The 21845-nt window shown below is 49.7% G+C and overlaps 1 protein-coding gene across 6 annotated transcripts; it reads right to left on the bottom strand.

Moving 5' to 3' along the window:
* Positions 1–3633: 3633 nt before the first annotated feature.
* On the bottom strand, positions 3634–21644 carry ptpn20 (protein tyrosine phosphatase non-receptor type 20). 6 transcript variants are annotated; one of them, XM_029127135.3, is made up of 47 exons: positions 21505–21644; positions 19770–19906; positions 19475–19638; positions 19211–19276; positions 18877–19125; positions 18716–18791; positions 18336–18416; positions 18163–18238; positions 17911–18064; positions 17722–17793; positions 17378–17552; positions 17125–17260; positions 16889–17027; positions 16649–16801; positions 16339–16524; positions 16085–16247; positions 15743–16010; positions 15582–15661; positions 15423–15500; positions 15244–15351; positions 15047–15163; positions 14769–14971; positions 14581–14682; positions 14255–14348; positions 13805–13890; positions 13464–13623; positions 12943–13154; positions 12554–12652; positions 11950–12470; positions 11281–11872; positions 10999–11169; positions 10755–10929; positions 10462–10672; positions 10334–10371; positions 10040–10126; positions 9179–9240; positions 8905–9066; positions 8585–8831; positions 8241–8344; positions 7964–8046; positions 7509–7645; positions 7273–7421; positions 7077–7167; positions 5867–6201; positions 5577–5792; positions 5385–5447; positions 3634–5309 (listed from the first exon to the last, which is right to left on the bottom strand). In XM_029127135.3, exons 2-47 carry the CDS (start codon positions 19891–19893, stop codon positions 5199–5201), a joined length of 7176 nt encoding a protein of 2391 aa, XP_028982968.2. In that variant the 5' UTR covers positions 19894–19906; positions 21505–21644; the 3' UTR covers positions 3634–5198. The 6 variants fall into 6 exon arrangements, with proteins under 6 accessions (XP_028982968.2, XP_055358710.1, XP_028982966.1 ...); XM_055502735.1 differs by having other exon boundaries at positions 13464–13536; XM_029127133.3 differs by having other exon boundaries at positions 18946–19125.
* Between the last annotated feature and the right edge of the window lie 201 nt (positions 21645–21845).

Raw genomic sequence — 21845 nt, 5'->3', positions numbered from 1 at the left:
GCCTCCCAGCACCACCTACTGGTAGCTATAATTATAAATGGTGTGTGAAGCAGCAGCACTAAAGGTAGGAACTGTTACAGTCAATAATTTGTCTGTTTAATTCAATCATGCATCATTATAATTAGGAAGAGAGAATTACAGGCCTTATTATAATTAAAAACACAGAATTTATTGAATTACTTGATTTTTCTTGCTGCATAAATGCAGTTTAAAGTTCTCCAACCCGCTGTGTAAGATGGCGTCACCTCCAACCCGGTCCCCCTGTAACCACCAGCCTTTTCTCCAGCAGACCCCCGTCAGTAACACATGACCTTTGACTGTGCGCATCTGATAAAGTCCCTCCTTTACGCGGTGACAGCTCGCGCTGGAGTAATTCGCTGCGCTCCAGTAAAGGAGCGCTCGGTTTCCTCGCCTCCTTGGGCTCCGTGGCGGGTGACGGGCGGACAAGTGGAGGAGCAGCCCGGTTGACGCTCATCACAGTGACACTGACCTACTTAACTGCCACCTCCTCTTGGATGTCACCGAATCAGCGGCTGACATTTGGAGAAACGCTTGCTCAATAGTAGTCAGGCATGAAAAACAAGCTGCGGCCCCGCCGACGAACGGCAGCTACCGGCGAACGACGGTGGGAAAGCGGCGAGCCGCTGATTGGCGCTGTCTGCGCGGAGCGGCGCTCGGAGCTCATCACGGCGAACGTCTCAACTCGAAGCGGACGCAGATTGATAGCGGCGAGGCGGCGGCGGCTTCTCGGTGAGAGCCGAACGTGGGAGGCGGTGACCCGGAGCAGAGGCCTCATCAGCGCCTGTCCCCGTCTGAGGCCCCCGCTGCCTGTCAAAGTCACATTTTAATCGCAAACATAATTTGAATTCACACTAATGAATACAAATGACTCCCAGGACTCCACGAGCTGAGTAATAAATTATTATCGCCGCTAACAATCGCGTTTCTGGAGCCCTTTTTTCAATTAGCCGCCCCTGCGGAGATGATCGCGGAGCTCGCGCGCAAATGAAGATAAACGACGCCGCCCGCGAACGACGCGCGTCGGATCCTCCACTTTAATAGGTTTCTAATCCAGGAACATCTTCGACGTGACGAGGCGTGAGTGTTTTTTTCTTCTTCTTCATATCTCCGAGTGGCCCCGAGCCTGATGGGAAAGTCGCGGTAATTGAAAGCAGGTGTTAATCAACCTTGCTCCGGTGTTGCGTGTGATTTAGGAGGGAAGTGTGACAAGGAGATGCGCGTCCTTGCCACACGGTCACGCAGATCACGCGCTCGCAAACGGGAAGATGTGCACAATTTCAGTAGCGCCGGTTGGAGCAAAATGCGCAATGCGTAACAGTATGCGGAAAAAAATGCAAGGTCGCAGTATTTAACAATGTACCTATTTGGCAGATTCAGATTAATTTGATTTATTTTATGGCAAACCATAAAATCATGTATCATGTACCAACATGTGTTAATTTGGGCCCACTGCATGGTTCTGGTGGAAAACATACATCTCTCTGCTTGTTTGGCCCATCACGTGGAGAAATAAAACGCAGAATAAATAGGTGACTGATTAAAATAAATCACTTCCAGGCTGACATTAAACAAAATGCACCATGGTGCTTTGTATTTCTTGCCTTATTGGCGGCGGCTTCACCATAAGGCACGATCCCTTCTGTTTCCACTTAACATAGAACTGAAGCCAAAGTAGTGATGCATCTTGAAGCAGGTCTTTATTTTGTTTGCTATATCACAGCCAATTGAAACTAAATGCTACCACATAGATGAGGTTGTTATATGTTTGACATTAAAAAACTAGAAACTGTCTCACAATTAAATCTTTTGCCACTGGATGCAATTCAAGACGCTGCTTGCAGCTCGCCGCTTAAATCCCAGCAAACTTTTTTACATGACCGGCTCAAGATAATTCCAAGAGGAGCCCGTAATCATAATCGGCCTCCTTTGACATGTCTGTGGTCGAGGCTGGAAAAGCCACAAAAGTTCTGCTCGGGGAGCGGATGAATGGCTCTCTGTGTCCCTGTCAGTCGGCTGTCATCAGAGAGGAGCCTCCGGGGTCAACTTACAAAGGGAACGGTCAACAACAAGTCCGAAAAAACACATTAACGCCCGTTGATTCTGGAAACTCGGGCAAATATGTCGGAGCGGCTGCGTCGTTTTCCCAAAGACGAGCGAGCAGCGCCGTCGCACGGGAGACGACACGTCTGCAGGGCGCTCAACGTGTCGCAGAGGCCACAGTCAATGCTGCTACATCAAGTACGGATCATATGATGTGCTTTATATGAGATTATTTTGGGGACATTAGCAAAAAAACAAAAAGCTAAACGATGATGGTTAGATTTTAAACGACCTCTGCTCTGGATTGTGAGGCCCTGACTTTGCCGAGCCGCCTCTGGGAACCCTCCATGCTTCTCTTTTATCAGCTTGCATTTAATCTTGCCCGTCGATCGGCGAACACAAGCTGGGAGAATTAACCCCCCCCCCCCCCCCCCCCCCAATCCAAATGGTCTATGACGGGGCCGTGCTCTGCGGGGTAATAATTCTCGAAGCTGGTGAGAGAGTCATGCTCAACCTCTTCAACTCTCACCTATTCAAGGGGAGTCGTTATGCACGTTGTGTAACCACACATCATCCCCGACCGGGAGTTTTATTCCACACAGGCCGCTTCAGACGCAGCGTGTTTGAGGCGTGCGCGTGCGAAGCTAAACCGTGGGACTCGATTCACCGTGGAAATGAGATGAAACCGATTCAAACAATTACCCGTTTCCCTCGCGCCGAAAACGCATCCAAGTAAAAGCCTGACAGGAGGAGACGGAGAAGCAGCAAAGGAGGTTGGGAGTGGAGAGACCTGTGGCCAAATATAATTTGTGTGCCTTTTAGGATTTTTTTTTTTACCAGAACCAGAGCTGGAGGATTTACTGAGCGCGTGTGAGCTCATTCCTACATCTTCTCTGTGCCTTTAAATCAAACTCAGGCTTCTGGTAATGACTTCACCACCGACTATGCTCCCAGCTCTACATCCTCCTGTATTGTTGTACATACAAGCGCTAGAGACGATTGCCCCCTTAAATCACCGCTTATGCCGCCGCTAAGCTTAAGAGGTTCAATCATATTTTTCATATTATCGTATTATCGCCTCCCAGTCAGGAATTCTTTCCTTATCGTGTGGTTTGAAACTGAAAGAAGATCTGTTTAATATAATGATGCAGCCGTAAATGGAAATGGGCCTTGAAAAAGCAAACAGCTGTGGCCATAATTTAGAGAAATTATGAGCTCTGACTTTGGGAACATGGATTAACGGGGGGGGTGTTTGTGTGAGTACAGTACGCACACATGTGGAGCGGAGGAAGGAGCAGAGACCAAGTGAGCAGGGACCCCCCCCCCCCCAGCGTCCGGCTTGTGTGTGCGGAGCGTGCAGCGTTTCCATGCTGTCACAAAGGCCCCTGTGAGACCGGCTTATTTACCCGGCAGTAAAACCCGAGAGGGAGTATACCCTGCAGTAAAAGTGGAGAGGGGGCTCGGCAGAGTTAGATTTAAGGCCACCTCCAGCTCTCTGGCCCATGCGTGCCGTCGGGGGAAGTCCACTCGGCTGCTGCTGTTGCTGCTGAGTCACGAGGGTCCGACGCAAACAAGAGTCAGAATTGTTTTTAATTAAAGAGAGAGGTATTACATGGTCAGGGTTACATACTGACAATATATTCATTTAGCAATTAAGGGTTATTACATCTCACAATACTGTTGCATAAGCACTTGCCTGACTGTACAAGGTGCGTTTTCACAGATGAACACAGCGTGTGCTTGTGTTTGCTCCTTCCAAGAGTCTTTTTCGCTGCAAGCTCTGAGGAGAAGCCACAGCAGCAACGGCCTCAGAGAGAAGGCGGCGGCGTCCTCGCCGAGGGAGATGGCGGCGCATTCAAAGGACAGAGGCGGGCGGCTCCGCGTGGCCACCCTCGAGAAAAGGTACAGTACTGCATATATCTTGCCAACATGCTCCGGACAGTCAGGAAGCTGTCACTGGGTGCGAGGCCCCCTCATTCAGACCCACCTCCTCGCCCAGAGTATTGCTTTGTTACATTCCACGTCAAACGCCTGCACTTTAACAGTCGGCATGCATTACGGCAGCTGGTGTGTGGTGTAGCAGCGGAACAGAATAAAGCTTACGAGCAGTTACATCCAGAGGTTGACTTGGTGGCCTTGCTTTGTACATCATATACATCTATAGTGACAAAATGGAAGTTTGTAAACCTCATATTTTTTGCATTTTTGGCTAAATTTGTATTAAAACAGCTATGAATACAGATAAAGGATGGTGTCACATAGCAAATTGCATCTAATTATTCAAATGACATTACAGTAAATCATTTGTGTACATTAGAAAATACTGATAATTCTCAATGTTAATGCCTTATTCAATTATTCCGGTATTGTTAAATTTGTCATGTTGAGCCATCGTTTATCTGCATCGGCGTGTGCAGCTTGTGAATAAGTGTAGAAGAACTTTCACTGTGACACTTCGTAGAAAATGGGCCCACAACCGAAATGAGACTGACAAGCTCTGCAGAAAGTTACGTCGTTTCGAAGCTGCAACTGAACGAGCTAAGGTTGAGATGTAATCCTGTCCTGGTCGGGATCAACCAAACGTCCACCTCAGAGCACAATCGCACATTCAATCTGGGTCATAATGGTGCAAGTGGTGGAACTCATTCCAAGGCACTTGATTCTTTTCATTTCCCCCGAATGTTAAAGTTAGAAAATCAATAATGTTAATCGGCCAATGTAAAATTATACCACTCTCAGGATGATGATACACTTGTGCACGTCGATGACAGTAGTGACAGCACATGCAAGCAAAAGATGTGAATATTATTTCAAATCCATGCAATAAAATAATAATAATAAAATAAATGCAATTTGCCAATGAAAAGATATTCAAAATAGTGACAGAAAATAAAAAAAGATGCTACTGTAGATGAAGGCAAAGCACTAAGCCTGAGGAGGCGGATCTAATGAAAATTACATAAACTCCGCACCAACAGCATGTCAGAACAAAAACGTTCAGCACTAAAGTATAAAAAGAAAGGAGGACAGGGCTCGTACTATAGCCACATAAACACACGCTAGCCAAAGAGAAGTTACCACCGGTCTGATACACTGCACGCAGCTTTACAGGTGGTGGGCGGTGCAGGTGGGAACATTCAAACCACTTTGTGTTCTCGGGGACTTTCCGGCTGCCATTGGTTGCCATGAAGCTGTAAAATGCCCTGTAACACCTCCAGCCAGACTTTGTAGCAGAAGAGGTACTGTTCCTGAAACGAGAGGGACAGAAGGCATGAAGCCCCCGGGAGCCGCGCTGCTCGGGCCTCAGCTTTGCTGCCACTGACCTTGGTTTGAATCATGCCGTGGCGCTGAAGTCTCATCTCCTTCACAATGTCGCTCACATTGATCTGAAAAACAAACAAGTATTATTATTGCTCCAATTTAGCCTGAGGGGAGCCAGTTGACCTGCAAGCGGCAGATACTGTATGGTGTGAAGTAAATGAATGAGCAAACAGGACGAAGTGGCCTCCACTCACGGGCAGGTCGAACTCGATGAGGTTGAGGATGACGTCGGTGCAGATGAGAACCCCCGTGCGTCCGATGCCGGCGCTGCAGTGCACGGTGAGCGGCCCCCTGTGGTGCACGGTCCTCAGGTAGCGGATGAAGCGGACCAGCTGCTCAGAGCACTGCGGCACGCCGTGGTCGGGCCAGTGTGTGAACTTCAGGTGGTGGACGAAGTGGGTCTCGCCCGTCTTAAAAGGACAAATAGACTGATTAGAGACTGCCCGCGGTGCTCCCACAGCTCCACGGCTCGCTCCCCCCTCACCTCCGTCTCCACCATGCGGATAACCTTGATGTGGAAGTGCTCCAGGTGCTGCCGCTTTTCCAGGTGAACCTTGTACCTGCCGGTATCCAGGGGAACGCCCAGCCTCTCTGGCCAGTACACGTGACATTTGATGCGTCCGCGCTCCACTTCCTGGGTCATCATGGCTATGACGTCCGATTTGTTCTCCCAGACCATCTGCCAGAAGGCCGGCACTGTGGAAGGCAGAGGGCCCTGGCAGGAGATGTAGAAGAACTTATCATCGCCAGCCTGCATGCGGATGTAGCTGGCATTGATGTAGTCCTGCTCGTCTCCGATGGGAACCCGGGTTTCATCATCTACGGGGGGGGGAGAGGGCGATACCTAAGCAAGCATAATCACAAGCAAAACCACAGAGCAAGCGGCCGCACCACAAACATGTTTACTCTTTGTTGTTTCGCTGTCTGAATAGTAAACACTGCCAAGAAAACAGCTCCGAGGTCTGGAGTCGGGCTCAACAGAGGCTTGTTGGTGACGAGAGGGGTCATAGTGTGAAGGCGGTTAGGAATGTTTTCAGGGCTGGTCCCCAGCCTGCAGCCTGCGAGGCCGCAGGCTGGAAATCGGCCTCTTTACATCAAACCGTTAAAGGGAACAAGTCGTTTATTGGATCAGCGAATACGGCACGCTTCTCCTCAGAACCGCTTGCACAAACAGAGGCCGTAACCGGCTGCAAGGTGAGATGTAGTAATACTACAGAGGGAGTGTGTGTCTACTACAGGTCGTGTATTGAAGGTCCAGACCACATGCACACACTCATCTTTTGTTAAATTCCTCATATAATTAAATCCATCGTTGTAATTTAGCTCGATGATGTTATTTCCTCCTACTTCACTTATTAAAAAATATAAATCCTGGATAATTACAAGCCTGGTAACAAATGGCTTCGTCATCGCTGGCTTCAAGGAAACTATAAGTGCAGCAGCGGTGAATTACTGACTTGATTTGTTGTGCACTGCAATGACTCGAGGGCTGTAAACAAACGTGTGCCCTCCCTTCAGTGAAACCCTTAGAGTAGGTGGAACACGACGGACAAACGCGCTCTCCAATAAATGCAGAGTCCGTGCGTTTCCAGCTTTTACAAGCTTTCACCCAGCAATAAAAAACTCCAATAGGGGAGCATTTAGATTCTCTGTAAAGAAAGTAAAAGTTAACAGAGGTGCAACATGAGACTTACAGGGTAGGATGTCTCTGTAGCGGTTCTTATCTCTGTTCTCTGGGGCTTTTCCCACCACACAGTTGTCAGACGGCTTCAAATGCTCCAGGGCCTGAAACGAACAATATCAAAAAAAAATAAAAACAAGACAGGGAAATGTAGAGAGGGATCATCCAGCGTTTTTTCTGCATTTATTTATTTATTTGCACATACACACCATAAACTCTTTGACCAGTTCCTGCTGGTCCAGTTGATGCTGCAGAATCTGGATCAGAGCCTTGACCCTGGAACCCGAGTACTGGCTGGTCCTAGCCGGGCTAATGAGAGTTAATTTGGACAGTTCCTCCTCTGAAATTATAGGTGGACCTGAAGAAACAAACAGAAGGAGGAGGCGCATATGTGTTATAGCTCAGCGCTGATCGGATTTTCACACTGACACGTCTGCACAGACACCTGTTTGCGGTGAGGTCGTTTCCTGGCGGGTGCTGTCAAACACGTCGTCATCCTCTTCTTCGCTGCTCCAGCCGTCTGACTGGGTTTTCCGCTTGTCTTTGCAGGACTGGTCCAAAAGTTTGGTCACAATTTGTTTCCTGGGGGAGCAGGGGTGAGACCAGACCATTTTTACTCTTCGGTGGATGAAATCATGCAAGGCTGAGCTTCCTTTCCCTGCGACTTTTCCACCTAAAATACAGTATAGACAAAAGGCTAAAATTTGTTTTTTATTTTTGTAATACTACTGTGCACTGCCTAGCTACTGTATGTTGATGTAGGCATTTTCTGCTCACTGCTGCCTCATAGTGGCCAAGACTGGGACTGCGGCACATCAAACAAAAGAAATAGGAAGAGGAGTTGGAGAGGGTCAGGGAGGAGGTGGCGGACCAGAGTGAAGTAGTTGGTGAAGTTACTACCTGTCAGAAGCTCCATGCAACATGTCAGTGACACTTAAAGATGGGCAGCAAGCTTGATGAGAAGGGGTGCTGTTACAGCTCTCCTGCCCCAGTCGGACAAGTAGTCAGGAGAGACAAGGAACAGTAGAAGCAAGATGTTAGTAAGTTAGTAGATTATTGCGCAGAGGTGAGGACGGGTAGGTTTGGCTAACGCTTAGTGTAATTTCTGCACTATTTATTATTCATGACTACATCACACTAATAGGAGTATTCCTGAATTTCTTAATGTGTATTTTACCTGTTTCTCCAGAGTCTCGTCTGTTACAGTGGTCAGCCTGTGTTGCGGAGGTGGTGACGTCAGAACAACAGCTGTTTCATTAACCACATGCTCTGAAGTTGCTTCTGAAATAGCAATTAAAAGTTCATGCGAGGGGTTTCATACGTAGTGTTTTCAGTTGTTTTACCAATTAAATATTCAGCACACATTTTCCAAGGCCTCCCCAGTGCTGCTTATTATTTTTTCATATAGTTATGTGATGTCACCAAGGCAACCGTGTTTCAAGTTTCAAGTCACAGACCATTGATCAAAATCCGCCGCCCGCGGCGCTGCTATCATGGCAGGTGAGGCGCGTCGCACTGTACCTGCGGGCTCGGAGGGTCTGCCCAGCGTGACGTCAGGGGAGGAGCGGGCGTCAGGGGAGGACGCGGGAGCCGGCTGCTCGGCTAAAATAGCTTCGGTCTGGGCGGACATGTTGGGCGGCGTGGGCGTTTCCGAGTAGGTGAGCGGCAGGATGTCCCTGCAGATGGTGAGTTGCACCGTGCCCTCGGCCCTGCGCAGGATGTCCACCACCTTGCTGTGGCTCAGGCCGGACACAATCACACCGTTCACCTGCAACAAGCACGGCGGCGCATCAGAGACAGCAGACACAGTAACACCATTGGGATTTCCAGAGCGTTGTCACCTCTAGTAGAATATCTCCCACTCTCAGCCGACCGTCCTGCTCAGCTACTCCACCCGAGCAGATCTCCCTCACTCTGAGGATGCTGCCATTGGTTCCCCCGACCAACGCGAAGCCAAGCCCCGCACCCTCAGGCTTCGTGAACTCCACTTGCATGATGCAGCTCTGAAGAGGCCACAGAAGAAGAGCGTCAATAAAAATGGGTGCAGGAAGTCACTCTTCTGTGCTTCAATGCCCCAAAAGAGATGAGGACTTCAGTGAAGATGCACAAACTTACGTTGTGGTCTTGGGTGAGAGAGAGACATCTGAATTTAGCAGCAGCCCTGCACGCAGCTTCCACTGGAAAAGAAGGAACATATTAGAGAATGAGCCGCCGGCGCAGAAGTATCAGCCCCGGGTATCGGTCATAATGTGAGCTCGGCATGTAAAATGGAAAAGAGCCGGTAAACGTCCGTCCTTCTACTGATGCGTAAGCGATTCAGTAGCACACACACACACACACACACACACACACACACACACACAGACACACACAGACACACACACAGAAAAGGTACAAACACCAACCTCCCACCTCTTGGGACATTTTCAAAGAGAAGTGTTGATGGGTGCCTCTCTTCTATGACAGGTGAGCAAGGCTGACCCACTCCACCGCCCCTGACCCGCTGCACGCACCGTCACCAGGCAACTCAGCTACCGGCCCTATAGACCTGTGGCGCTAGTGTCACTGTGCGTGCATGTGTGTGACGCCTTCAGGCTGCAGCCCAATACACCAGTGGAGGGCCAGGGGCTTGCTAATTATTAATCTGGCTGTGGGAGCCCAGGATCTGTCTGTCAGCGTACAGCACTCTCTCTCTCTCTCTCTCTCACACACACACACACACACACACACACACACACACACACACACACACACACACACACACACACACACACACTTACACACACACACACACCCACACAAACATACACACACACACACACACACACACACACACACACACACACACACACTGCGTTTCAGCGCAGAGCTCTGGCTTCACGCAGACAATGAGACGACAAGCAAAGGGGTGAAAGGAAACCAGCCGTGGTGCTGATAAAACGTGCTGATGAAGAAGAGTGAAAGGGAAAGAGATACCATCTTCAGGAGGCGACTCTTTGTCCGGAGAGACAGGCTCTTCAAAGCGAGCGAAGAACTTCCTGTCCTTTTTCCAGTCGAACAGGCCTAGAGAACAAAAGCACTTCAGACATGGATGTATACATTTGATGACCCGTCTTCCCAGGAGTCGCCCTGGTAATGATTGATCTCCAGTTATGAGAGTTGTGCTGCCCCTAAACATATCTGGTCTCTAGGTGATCCATCAGTGCATGGAACAACAAAAGCGTCCAGTCTGCGCATCCTTGAGCTAACTCACAGGCGAAAGGGCCTCACCGTTCCACTTTGCTTTGGGCGTCACTGGCTGGTCGTCTCTGTAACAGACGCAGAGGGTGGAGCCATTTAAAAGACGCAGTCGTATCCACACTCGCTGCAGCTGCGGTCGCTGTGCGCATACACTGTACCTGATGATTTTGAGTTTAACCTTGCGAGGGGCGATCTCGCAGGCCTTGACCGCGTCCTCTAGCGTCATGCCCAGGGTGCACCTCCCACAGATGTACAGGATCTTATCGTTGGGTTGGACGCTGCCCTCCTCGCTGGCTGGGGAGCCTGGGACCACCTCCAGACAGTAGATGCCCTGCCACTTGCTGCCAATGCCTCCTGTCAGCTTGATACCTGCGGAGGTCGAGCATATAGATACACTTCAAAGGTAACGACTGAGGGGAGAGCTTGGCGTGCACACATACAGAAGTCCCACCGAGTTGGCCTGAGGGCGTCTTATAGAGCACAACATCTGGCAGGCTGTCGCAGGGAGGCGGGGCCACCAGGTTCGACACCGCCCTCCCCAGGGTCATGTTCAGTCTTCTGGGAGACGATCTGAGGATCGTCATGGCGGCGTCATCCGCCACGCTCGTGACGTCGTGCCCATTCACCTACAATTGGAGACGCTACATCACTCGCGTGTGGTGTCGCGTTTGTGCAAATGTGTGCTTAATGACTACCGTGATGAGTCTGTCTCCGGCCCTGAGCCGTCCATCGGACTTGGCTGGGTTGTCCAGTATTTCCTGGATGTAGTAGCAGTTGTCCAGTTTGCTTCGAGCGATGGTGAACCCGAAGCTTCCGCTCCTGGACTTGGTCAGAAACACCGTGAGCTCGAACTCTTTAACAATTCCCTGACAATCAAGAAACAACACATCACTGATGACCACTGTGTAATTTCATGTTATCACCTAACGTTTATTCTAGTGAATGAAGTGAGCTACACTAAAGGACATGAAACACACTTTTCTTCGACTCTCTTCTTCTTCCTCATCATACTCGTCGTCATCATCCTTGGCATCATCCCTGTATTCCCTTTCCCTCTCCTGGGGCTCCTCCCTAAGTTTTATGTGGCACTGGGCAGGAGGGGACTGTAGCACTGTAGGCGGCAGCATCGAGGTGGACGCACTGGCACAGGGAGGCACAGAAGATATGACCTGAGCTGTGATGGGGCTCAGAGGCGGAGAAGGAGGCTGCGGTGGCGGCGCCGCAGGCCGGATGCTCCGGGACATGAGTTTGTAGTGGCTGGGAAGAAGCCCCTGCTGGATAGGGAGGCGCTGGGATTTGGGAGGCTGTGTGGTGAGTGGCTGGGAGGGGTGGGCCAGGGAGCAAGTGGTCGTGGCGTCGGATGAAGGGGCGAGCGGTGAGATGTTAGGGGCCGGAGGCATGAAGCCTGGGAGGGTGGATGCCTGGCTGTGAGAGGCCACACTGGGGGCGAAGCTGTGAGGATGCTCCAGGGTGGAGCTGATAGTCAGGTACTCCTCATCGGCCGTTATAGTCAGCCCATTTCCCACAAGGCTGTAGGTCACACTTCCATCTGCTTCTTCTCTCACTCCACTACAGACAGGACACAATGTAATAGAGTTGAAATTATTAATACTAGATTTTAATATGTCAATAGATGAAAGTGGTACCTGGTATATATAAGGTTTGAAGCAGACTTAGGACACATGTCTCTAAGCGTCACAGTGGAATTTGATGTTATTTCAACCTCCCCCTCTTCATCTTCAGCCTTCTTTGCTTCTACTTCCTGTTTGTCGTGTGGTTTAGCAGCTGGCTGCGACTCCAGAGGAGCTGGCGGAGGCGGAGGTGAGGCGGGCGAGGCGGGTGAGGCAGGCGACACTGGAGAGGCGGGCGATGCTGGAGAGACTGGTGACGGAGGTGATGTAGGTGAGGCGGGTGAGGGGGGTGAGTGAAGGGGTGATGGGGGACTGTGGTTGGCCTGGCCGTCACCGTCTACACTCTCCTGGCATTCTGGCAGCGCTGGAGCAGCAAGAGGAGGTTCTGGGTCCACATTGGTCACATCCTCCTCTAGTGTGGGGACTTGTGTCTGGGGAAGTATGGCGTTAGGCTGAAACTTCAGAAGCTGGCTGTAGTCCTCTCCTAGGCGGATGTCCAGAGACCGGGATCGGAACTCGCGGAACGAGGCGGGACTCTGGCAAATCAGACAGGAAGTAAAATGGTTAACTTTGTGCATGTGTGTTTACAGTGATTTGCACCATTGTTTGAGCTCCTCACCAATGAGTTGTCATCTGCGTCGCACAGGACTCCAGGACCTGGTCGGCAGATCAGCAGGTGGACTTCAGCTGGAGCGCCGCGTAGCAGGAACAAAACCCTCTGAAACGACAATGAAAGTGGGAAACTACAGCTTAAGAAAACTCCCTGACGGCTGTTTTATTGTTACTGCTTATAAATGATTAAAGCCCATGACACAACAAGCTTCCTATTTTCAGCAGCATGAGATTAAAGGATTAGTGAACCGATGACGTGGCAGAAGTCTTAAGAAGCAGCAGGGCCACCAGCGCTAAACGTACAGTACTCACCAACAAGTTCAATTTATTTATACCCAGACCAAACAGTCTCACTGTAGCTGGACGTGCAGCCAATAACCCCCCCCCCCCTCCCACCTGGTAGGACAGGTCCTTGACAGGCTCTTTGTTGACAGACAGGATCACATCTCCCTCTCGCAGCAGGCCGCTCTCCAGCGCAGGCTGACCCGGGAACAGGCGCTTGATGCGGACCACGCTGCCTCGATCCGGCCCCGAGTGCAGCTGTGAGATGTAGAAGCTGAAGCCGAGGCCCGACAAACTCTTCTTCAGAACCACTTCGTGAGTGTTTTCTAGGAAAGACAGGAGTCGCTTTTGTTTATTAAAACCCACAAATATCACGGGAAATGTGATGCAGTGATGCTTTGATGCAGAAACGCTCCTGTATCAAAGGAGCGGTGAAGGCTGTGAACAGGCAGCTTCCAGGTTTTGGTGAGTGCAGTCTTGGGGGACTGAGGCAGCATCAGCCCCGGATGACTCTGACAGCAACCACAATGTAGCTGTCAGATGACTCCCAGTCACCTCTGGGCCATGTGTGTGCGCTTGACGTTGCCTGCCTTTTCTTTTTTTTATCTTTTGTGAGCCCCTTCCCCTCTCCTCACCATCAGTCACAAAGCTGTAGTCCTTGGCTCGACCAGTCAAGGTCGTTTCCATGGAGACCTCCGTCCTCGGGGGCTGTGGGTGGGTAAAAAGGGGGCAGGTTGAGTCGGGTCTGTGCTCCAGGATTACAGTAGGTTCCCTTTCCAGAAGCAGGTTTACCACCTATTTGAGACAGAGACACACACGCTCCACCTGGTTATATGCTCAGTGGCCTATGGGACAGTACATGTGTTCGTTTTTTTATGGCACAATTATGTCAGTCTTTAGTAATTAAAGTCAGGGGATGTCAGGGGTCCAGAAACAGACAGAAAACAGATGACATGTGTTTGTGTGTGTTGTGTACCTCCCCAGTTCTCTTTAGGCACTCAACAGCTTGTTGGTGAGTCACGCCCCTCAGGTTAGACCCATCAACCTCCAGCAGTCTGTCACCTGTCATATGCACAAACACAAATCTCATCATCATTAGCTACATCAACACAGTGTGTGTGTGTGTGTGTGTGTGTGTGTGTGTGTGTGTGTGTGTGTGTGTGTGTTTGGAGGGGCATGCCATCAAAATCTAAATCTCGTTTCTGCTCACTGAAGCATAAACCGAGCGGAGACACAAACAGCACAATGCTCCAGAGTCGAACATCCAAACAACTGACAATAGGAAATCGCTCTTCAAGAGCCTCGGGCCCCGTTTGTCCAAGTTGACAGGAAACAGTGAGAGCCATGAAGACATTGCGTGTCAAGACAAATAAAGTTGGGTACAGTTGGGTTCCACCACCTCTGTTGAACAGACAAAAGTGATCACCGATCTGAATGCGGCCGTCCTGCTCTGCAGCTCCTCCAGGCACCAGGCTCTTGATGTAAACTCCTCCATGTCGCATATTAGTGTTTATTCCTCCCTGTTTGAGAGGAACAATTACAAGAAATATTTAATCCCAGTCACATTCCTCATACAACTATAACATCTGACTGTACTGTTTTACTTCTTGGCTGAACTGATGTAAGTTATGTGCAATAAGCCAACTTTGCACGAAACCTTGCATTCAGTCACACTCCTCAAACCAAATCTAAACTTCTAAATAGTGGAACCTTTGGAGGATATGAAGCTGTAGAATGAATCAGATCACTTACAGCAACACTGACACCCAGGCTGCCACTGCGCTTCTTTAGCCCCACGTTAAAGCGCTCCCCTGTTTTCAAACTTATAACAGAGGGTGACCTGGAACATGCATCCTGACATTGAGCAAACAAAAACAATATGTCAGCAATTTTATTACATGATGAAATAAAAACAATGACACGTGACTGCAGGTCCTGACCTGGGCGTTGTGTATCCGTACGACGGGGATGTGAAACCTCCGGCTCTGCTTCGGGGTCGTCATGCTGGACAGGGCGATGGCCTCCTCCAGTTCCTCCACAGCTGGACGGTACTCGGTCCCACTCAGGGTGGTCTGCGAGCCGAAGCTTTTGTCCAACGACATGCCGAGGGTGCTCAGGGACCCCTTCCTGTCTTTAGGAGACTCTGACAGGAGAACAACCAGTGGGTACAACAGAAAGGACCTCAGTGCAGACCAATGACGCGTGGAGCGGATCTTACGTTTAGGCTGCGACACTATGAGCTCCACCTCTTCAGGGCTGCTCTGTAAGATGGCAGCGGCGTCGCTGAAGGTCACTCCTTCCAAACTGGTCTTGTTGAGGGAGATGAGGCGCCCACCTGGAAAAATCAGCTCATGGTTACAACGTCTGCCGTGCTGCTCCTGTGTTTTCTACTCGTGCGACGGCGCCGCCGCGTACCGGGTCTGATCCGTCCATCTTTGTCCGCAGGCCCATCAGGGACAACGGAAGCAATAAAGATCCCAAGATCAAGTTTACCAGTATTGTCCTCTCCGACTATCACGAAGCCTGGAGAAGAGAAATGAATGACATGCACTTAAAGACGCTGCTTCTATTTATTCTCAGCCTTTTTAACTCACCAAAACCAAGTTTGGCGTCTTTCTTCAAGGTCACGCAGACTATCTCTCTCTCTGGTGGGGTCCTGGTCGGGGTATCAACTGTAAACACACATTTTACATAGGCTGAACGAACCCCTTTGGTCACAGTGGTCACAGTATACTATTATACATTGCATTCACCTCGAATGCTGGACGAGGCATCAGAGTCCTGCTTCTGTAGTGAAACACTGGACATCATTCTGGGAATCGGCTCTGGAGAGCTGCAACACAAGCACAAGCACTGAGCCCAAGTCCTGTTTACCAGTGAAACACACCAGCGCCGGCGTTCTGGTCGGCGCTACCTCCAGCACTGTCCGTCCTTCACGTCCCTGTGGCCCCCTGCTTCGGGCGCGTCCTTGCTCAGCTCCCTGCTCATCTCCCTCCTCATCTCTCTCTGCTGGCGGAGTCGGGCCTCCAGTTTGGCAGTCAGGTCGTCGCAGGACTTGGAGAGACAGTCGGGTTGGCCGGACGTCACGCCCACGTGGTTGAGCATGCCCTCAGAGCAGGACATGCGCTTCAGGTTCAGGTTACGGCCCAGGTACACAGACATGTACTTCTCCATGCTTTCGTCTGGACAAAGACATAGAAATCAGTGTTGTCAGTAGCTCAGTCGCTAAACTTGTAGCAGCCACTCATTTCCCCACCAGGTATGAGCGTGTGGTTGAGTTGTCGCGACGTCATCTCGCTGTGGAACTTGTGCTGTGCTGAGCAGAGGTTCAGGAGGTACTGCGCTATTTTGGAGCTCTCTGTCACGAAGCTGTGCTTCCTCCCGCTGGGGCCGCCGCACTCGATAATCAGTTTACGCCGCTGGAAGACAGACGCAGGTTGCACATGAACAGCGTCGCACAATATCAAGTAACAGGGGGAGAAATCTGACTGGAAGGAAGCTTCATTTTACGCCTGTGGATATGGAGTCAGTTTCCCTCCAGAGGAAGCGTCTTGTGACAGTGCGGAGGTGGTTTTTGGTCTCGTATATGATGATTCCGTTGGCACATACTCCCAGAACCAGCTCTCCAATCAGTGGTCTTCTCTCTCTTCCCACACGGTGGAACATAACTCCATACTCAGGTAACTGCTGGGCAATCTGCATATTAAAAAACATAGTTTAGGTTGACATTCAAAACTTTGATGAAGTCGCTGCTAGTGTTGTTACTTGTTTCGTCATTACTGGATCCTAGTGATGTGTGGGAGGCATTAGTCGTAACTACCTTTAAATACTCGGTCTCTGCCTCTTCAGGGAGCATCTGGGCATGACTTGTATGTAGTCTTGGTAGCTCCTCCTTGATGCTGGGCAGGGCCAGCTTCTCTAGCATCCTCTTGGACACGTAATGTTCAGGCTGGTAATAATTCTTCCCATACAGCTGTAAAGACACGCAAGAGAAACGTATTGCTGCCGTGGCACAGACTAAAAACTAGTGCATGAAGAATAACGTTTCTCTCCTCTGTACCTCAGGCATATAATCTCCAAACTCAGCCTGCAGAGCAAGAGCAGCCAAAAACAGGCCGGTCTCCTCGTTACAGTACAGCCTGTCCTCCAGTATATCCTTACGAAGCTGTAGGTAGTACTGGTGACGGGTTAGCCTGTGCCTGGGAAAGACAAAAAGGGGAAATTTGTTTTATTGAACCTTTTATTTTCTATTAGCAAACTGAGTATAAATGAGAAAAACACTATTAGGGTACTTACAGAACAAAGCAGATGTCATCGACAAAGAATTTGACTCGAAGAAACACCAAGAAGGAGGAGATCTGCCCTTTTTTCCAACTGTCAGGCGCAACTTTGGAGATTTTCGTTTCATGGTCCAAAAAGAAATACTCATCATCTGCAAAAAAACAAACAAAGTAAATGAAACCTCTCAGGCACACGTCCCTAATAAGAAGCTTTCATTATAAAATGTTTATATCAGGTGACAATATTTAATAATAAAGTTCTTTCCCACCATCCAGGAAGGCCAGGCCAAAGTAGAAGTGTTCCACCAAGTTAGCGTGAGCCACCACCATGTCAAACACGTCTCTTGACCTGGTCCTGATGTCACAACGAACCACCACGTACTGCCCATTAGGCAGCACCACGGTCACTTCTCTCTGAGACGAACATGAACGACCCTTTTTGGACTGCGGCGTGCACACACATACGAACGGACATCAGCAACCAACACACAGGAACACACTTACACAGAAATGCCAGGTACATAACAGAAATAACAGGTACATTGAGTTATGTAAATAGACACATCAATGTACATTGAAATAGATGGGGTAGAAACCGAAGTCGTGACTTTACCACAATGGATCCTGGAAGCTCCAGAACTATTTGCTGTTCGTCTGGCATTCTGACGAACTCGGGACCCAGCGCCTGACAGAACAAACATTCATCCCCCAGAATCAAGCACAGAGGGCTTTCATGCTGCGCTCTTGTGAACTAACTGTGTCCCTACAGTGCGAGATGACGTAACAATCTACACACACACACCTTAGCTTTCCTCTGACTCAGGCTGAGCGATGACTCGCTGAAGGTGATGGACGGACTGTGAGACCTGCCTGACGCCTTGGGAGAGGTGTCGTGGTGTGGGCTCCGACCGAGCCAGCTGGAGTTGCTGTCCCGGTGACGAACCCCGCGAGGGAGTCTGACGGGTGAGGAGGGGGGGAGGATGGGTTGTGTAAGAGCGGGCAAGTCTTAGACAACTCTCCTGAAGGAGTCGTAAGGCCTGTACGTATACAGTACCTGTCTAAAGAAGAATGATACAGCGGGGTGGGGGAACTCCTTGGTCTTTGTCTCCAAGGTCTTTGAGGTAAACTCCCTAAAAAGGAGACAAAAGCAGAATATTGTGAATGAAAAGCATCGCTTCACTTGAAAGAGAGTGATGACTGACGTCTAAGCAAGCACCTCATTCATACCTGACTTTGAGTCTGAGTCCGTTGAGTATCTTCTCCCCTCAGCACTCCCTTCACTGAAGTCTGAAAACGGGCCCCTCTTTCCTGTCAAGCAGGTAAAAGACGAAAGATGACAAACAACGCTTGATTCCTGCCTCTGTTCCCACGGCGACACCGAGATGTCGGGACGGAGCTGAGGCCGACAGAGGGTTTTAGCCTGGAGCGCCCACACTTACTATCTGATTATTGGCTCTAATCCTGGGCTTGCTTTAGGTTAAGATTTTAATCCTGTTGACCTGCACATCGGCTTGTGTGAAAAGAACACTGACTGCATCTATTTTCTGTAAATAATGCAGATTACAGTTCCTTAAAGCTAAACACAAACGTTAGTGTCTCTGACTCACGGTGAAGTCGCTCCCTGATCATCTGGCTCCTGCCGCTCAGTGGGACGTTAGTGTCAGACAGAGAGCCTTGGTCCATCTGGAAGACATGGAACAAAGCAAACTGTTAGCAAACGTATTAATTTCTTGCCAAGTAAAATGATTATTGCAGTTCTGACACGCACACAATGACCCAGAGGGAAGCTGAGATGCTTGCAGACAGGAACACACTGTAGGAAGGTGTCTAGACTCACTGATTCGTGAAAGACCTCCTCCACCAGCTGCCGGACGACTTTGGCGGGCGGCGGCAGGACGGCGGCTTTATGCTGACACTCGCAGGCCTCCAGGATGGAGCTGAGGTTCACTCTGCGATGGGCCAGGTCCTCACACATGCTGAGCAGGAGGCTGTTTAGATGGTCACTCAGCTGGACCGGCTGAGAGCAGCGAGAGAGCGAAACAGTTACAGTGACTCAGGCCCAAACTCAGAGTCAAAGGCGCAACATTAGCGTGTCGTCCCACCTGGTTCTGAGGTAGGTGAAAGTCCACTGACCAGTAGAGAGTCATGCCCAGTGAATACACCAGCATCTGTGGGAGGGAGAGCAACTTTCTGATTCACAGAAACAGCCTTTCCTCCTCTCCGTCACTAGGAGGCGTGATTCCTCCTCCGTGCTCCTTTAATGTCTGACAGCCTGACATTTACCAGCAGCGATTTCCAAACGGTGACTGGTATTTCGCTCATTAGCTTCCATCCGCTGTATTAGCACGGATGATGTGTGAACTCACCCTCTCTGTGGCAGGCTTGGTTGAGCTGGCACGGCCCTGCAGCATCTCTGGAGCAGTGAAGGTCGATACGTCGTCTGATAGGCCACAGTTCTTAAACGCTAGGGTGCCAGTGGCTGACAGCAGCAAGGAGGTGGGGCTTATGATGTTGCACATATTGTTGTGACCTGAGTAAAAAACAGAAAGGCTGTGAAATGCAATCTATTATGCCGCCGATGGGGCCCCGTGGTCACGGTGAGGGGAGTAGAAACGCTGCAAAGCACAGGTGAGTGTGTGAGCGCCGTCCAACATGCTTTACCCTTGTAGTAGACGTCCACTAAGGATTCTGCAGTGCCCAGGAGCAGGGACCAGACCTCCTCCTCCAGCAGAGGTCCCCCTCGTGCCTCCAGTACTTCTGCTAATGTGACAAATGTGCTGCTCATCCTGCACACATTCCTGCATACATCCAAAAACACACACACACACACACACACAGCTTTACACGGGTTTCATAAAATCTTATAAATCATAAAATTTGTCTTTCATACAGCATCCCATAAACCCCATAAGGAGCCTGTATCCTCTACTGGGTGTCAGGTTCTTTATCCTTGTGATGCTTCTCCCATCCCCTTGCTGCACGTTTCCGCTTCCTCTCCCCCCTCAGGTGATATTACTGCTGGCATCACAGCCTGTCTCCAGCTTAAGAGACAGCAACGTGTGATTGTTTTGTGAAATTCACAGAAAAGGCATTTCTTTGCAGTGGACGCTGATTAGATTACCTAAGACCATTAGTCTCACTGCCTCTTACTAGCCCTCCGGTTTCATAAGAGGCTTTCTCCTGACTTCTAGCGCCAAAGCAACTATGTGACGGTCCCACGACGGCTGGTTTTTCACATACTGTAACACGCAGATGCTGAATGTCAACAAAGAACAGAATCTGGCTGTTTCCGACAAATGAAAAACGCTGTGAAAGACGTGTCCCTGCTTATGTTTCATAGCAGTAATACAATAGCCTGGGTTTATTTGAGCTGGGATAAATCTCCTCCTTAAACTGAACCTATCTAAAAAAAATGACATTGTCATGACAGGCTGAACGTGTAACGAAGAGACTCATCGATGGTATTGTGTTAAATCCTAAAGGGGCCTGTGTGATACTATGAGACTGAGACACGTGAAGTTATAAGGTTCCCAGAATCTGCCCAACATCACTTAATGCAGTGATTACATAATTTTATTGATGGGAAATATAAACCCGTCCTGCTGCGTGCCTGCACACTGCCGTGCTGCTACCGTGTGAAGCCCTGCAGGAGCAGGTGCCTCCACTCATGGCCTGTTCACAGGGGGAGTCGTGTTGTGAAGCCGTATACTACTGCACACCCTGCTTACTACGTATACGCATACACAGCATGGCCTCCTCTACTGTACATCGGCTCACTATCACTTATTACAGCCTCTGCATACCCAGAATCCTTTCATCAAGTGCCTTTGAGGGGCTCTTGTGCAGTCACTGGACGTTTTGCTGCTGCCCAGGACCAACTATTTTTAGTGTCTGATAATCTGATGCAACGATCATTTGACACACCAGTTGGCCCCCCGTTTTCCCTTCAGCTTGGTGATAAAAAAATCCCCCCCTTTCCCCCCTATCTGTTATGTTCGGACTAAAGTGCAGAAGATGCCATGACTTGAATTAGCAAGCAGAAAGTAGCCCAGTAATCCCTTTATAAACAGACCGTGTTACCAGGCAGGCAACATGTGACGGGGACACATGTATAGGAAAAAGCTGCTTCTTCTCCGTGAGAAGAAATTCCCATAATAATTTACAGGAACCATCAATATTATGTGGTGGGCAGTAGACTATATTTTGGTGAGGGTCCAGGTTCAGGGTCCAGCATTTCGTGTCTCATTATGATCCTATGGATGTTGGAGGTGGAACCCAATGTTAACGAGTTACTGTAAGAACATTCATTAATCTGAATATAATGACCAAATCAATCTTAACTCGACTGCACGACACTGAAGGAGGAAGACCATAATAAATAGAGGCATTACTGTACCTGGTACTGTGTGTAACCTATGATCCTCTGTATTATCTTCAGTCCTCTCGCCACAGATCCAAAATAATCCTTGTGATCACGGCATTTCTGCTTGACGTTCCCTCAGCTCAGCCTCGGGCAGATAATTCATCCATCACATTAACCATACATCATTCATTCATTTGCTCTATTGCCCACCAGCAGCACGCGGACGATCTGAAACTTTTTACTGTAATTGGCGCTATTCTTAGCGTCTCGCCCTGAAACCTTAAGTGGATTAGCCTCGCGCTTTGACAGCGACGAGTCAGAACCACCAATAGCGCGTGGCGTGAGATCAGCTACACCGATTGTACTAATCCGTC

This window comes from Betta splendens, chromosome 15, assembly GCF_900634795.4.
Source record: "Betta splendens chromosome 15, fBetSpl5.4, whole genome shotgun sequence".
Classification (NCBI taxonomy): Eukaryota; Metazoa; Chordata; class Actinopteri; order Anabantiformes; family Osphronemidae; genus Betta; species Betta splendens.
The sequence above is the reverse complement of the archived record's forward strand: the minus strand, read 5'-3'. Positions and strand labels throughout refer to the sequence as shown.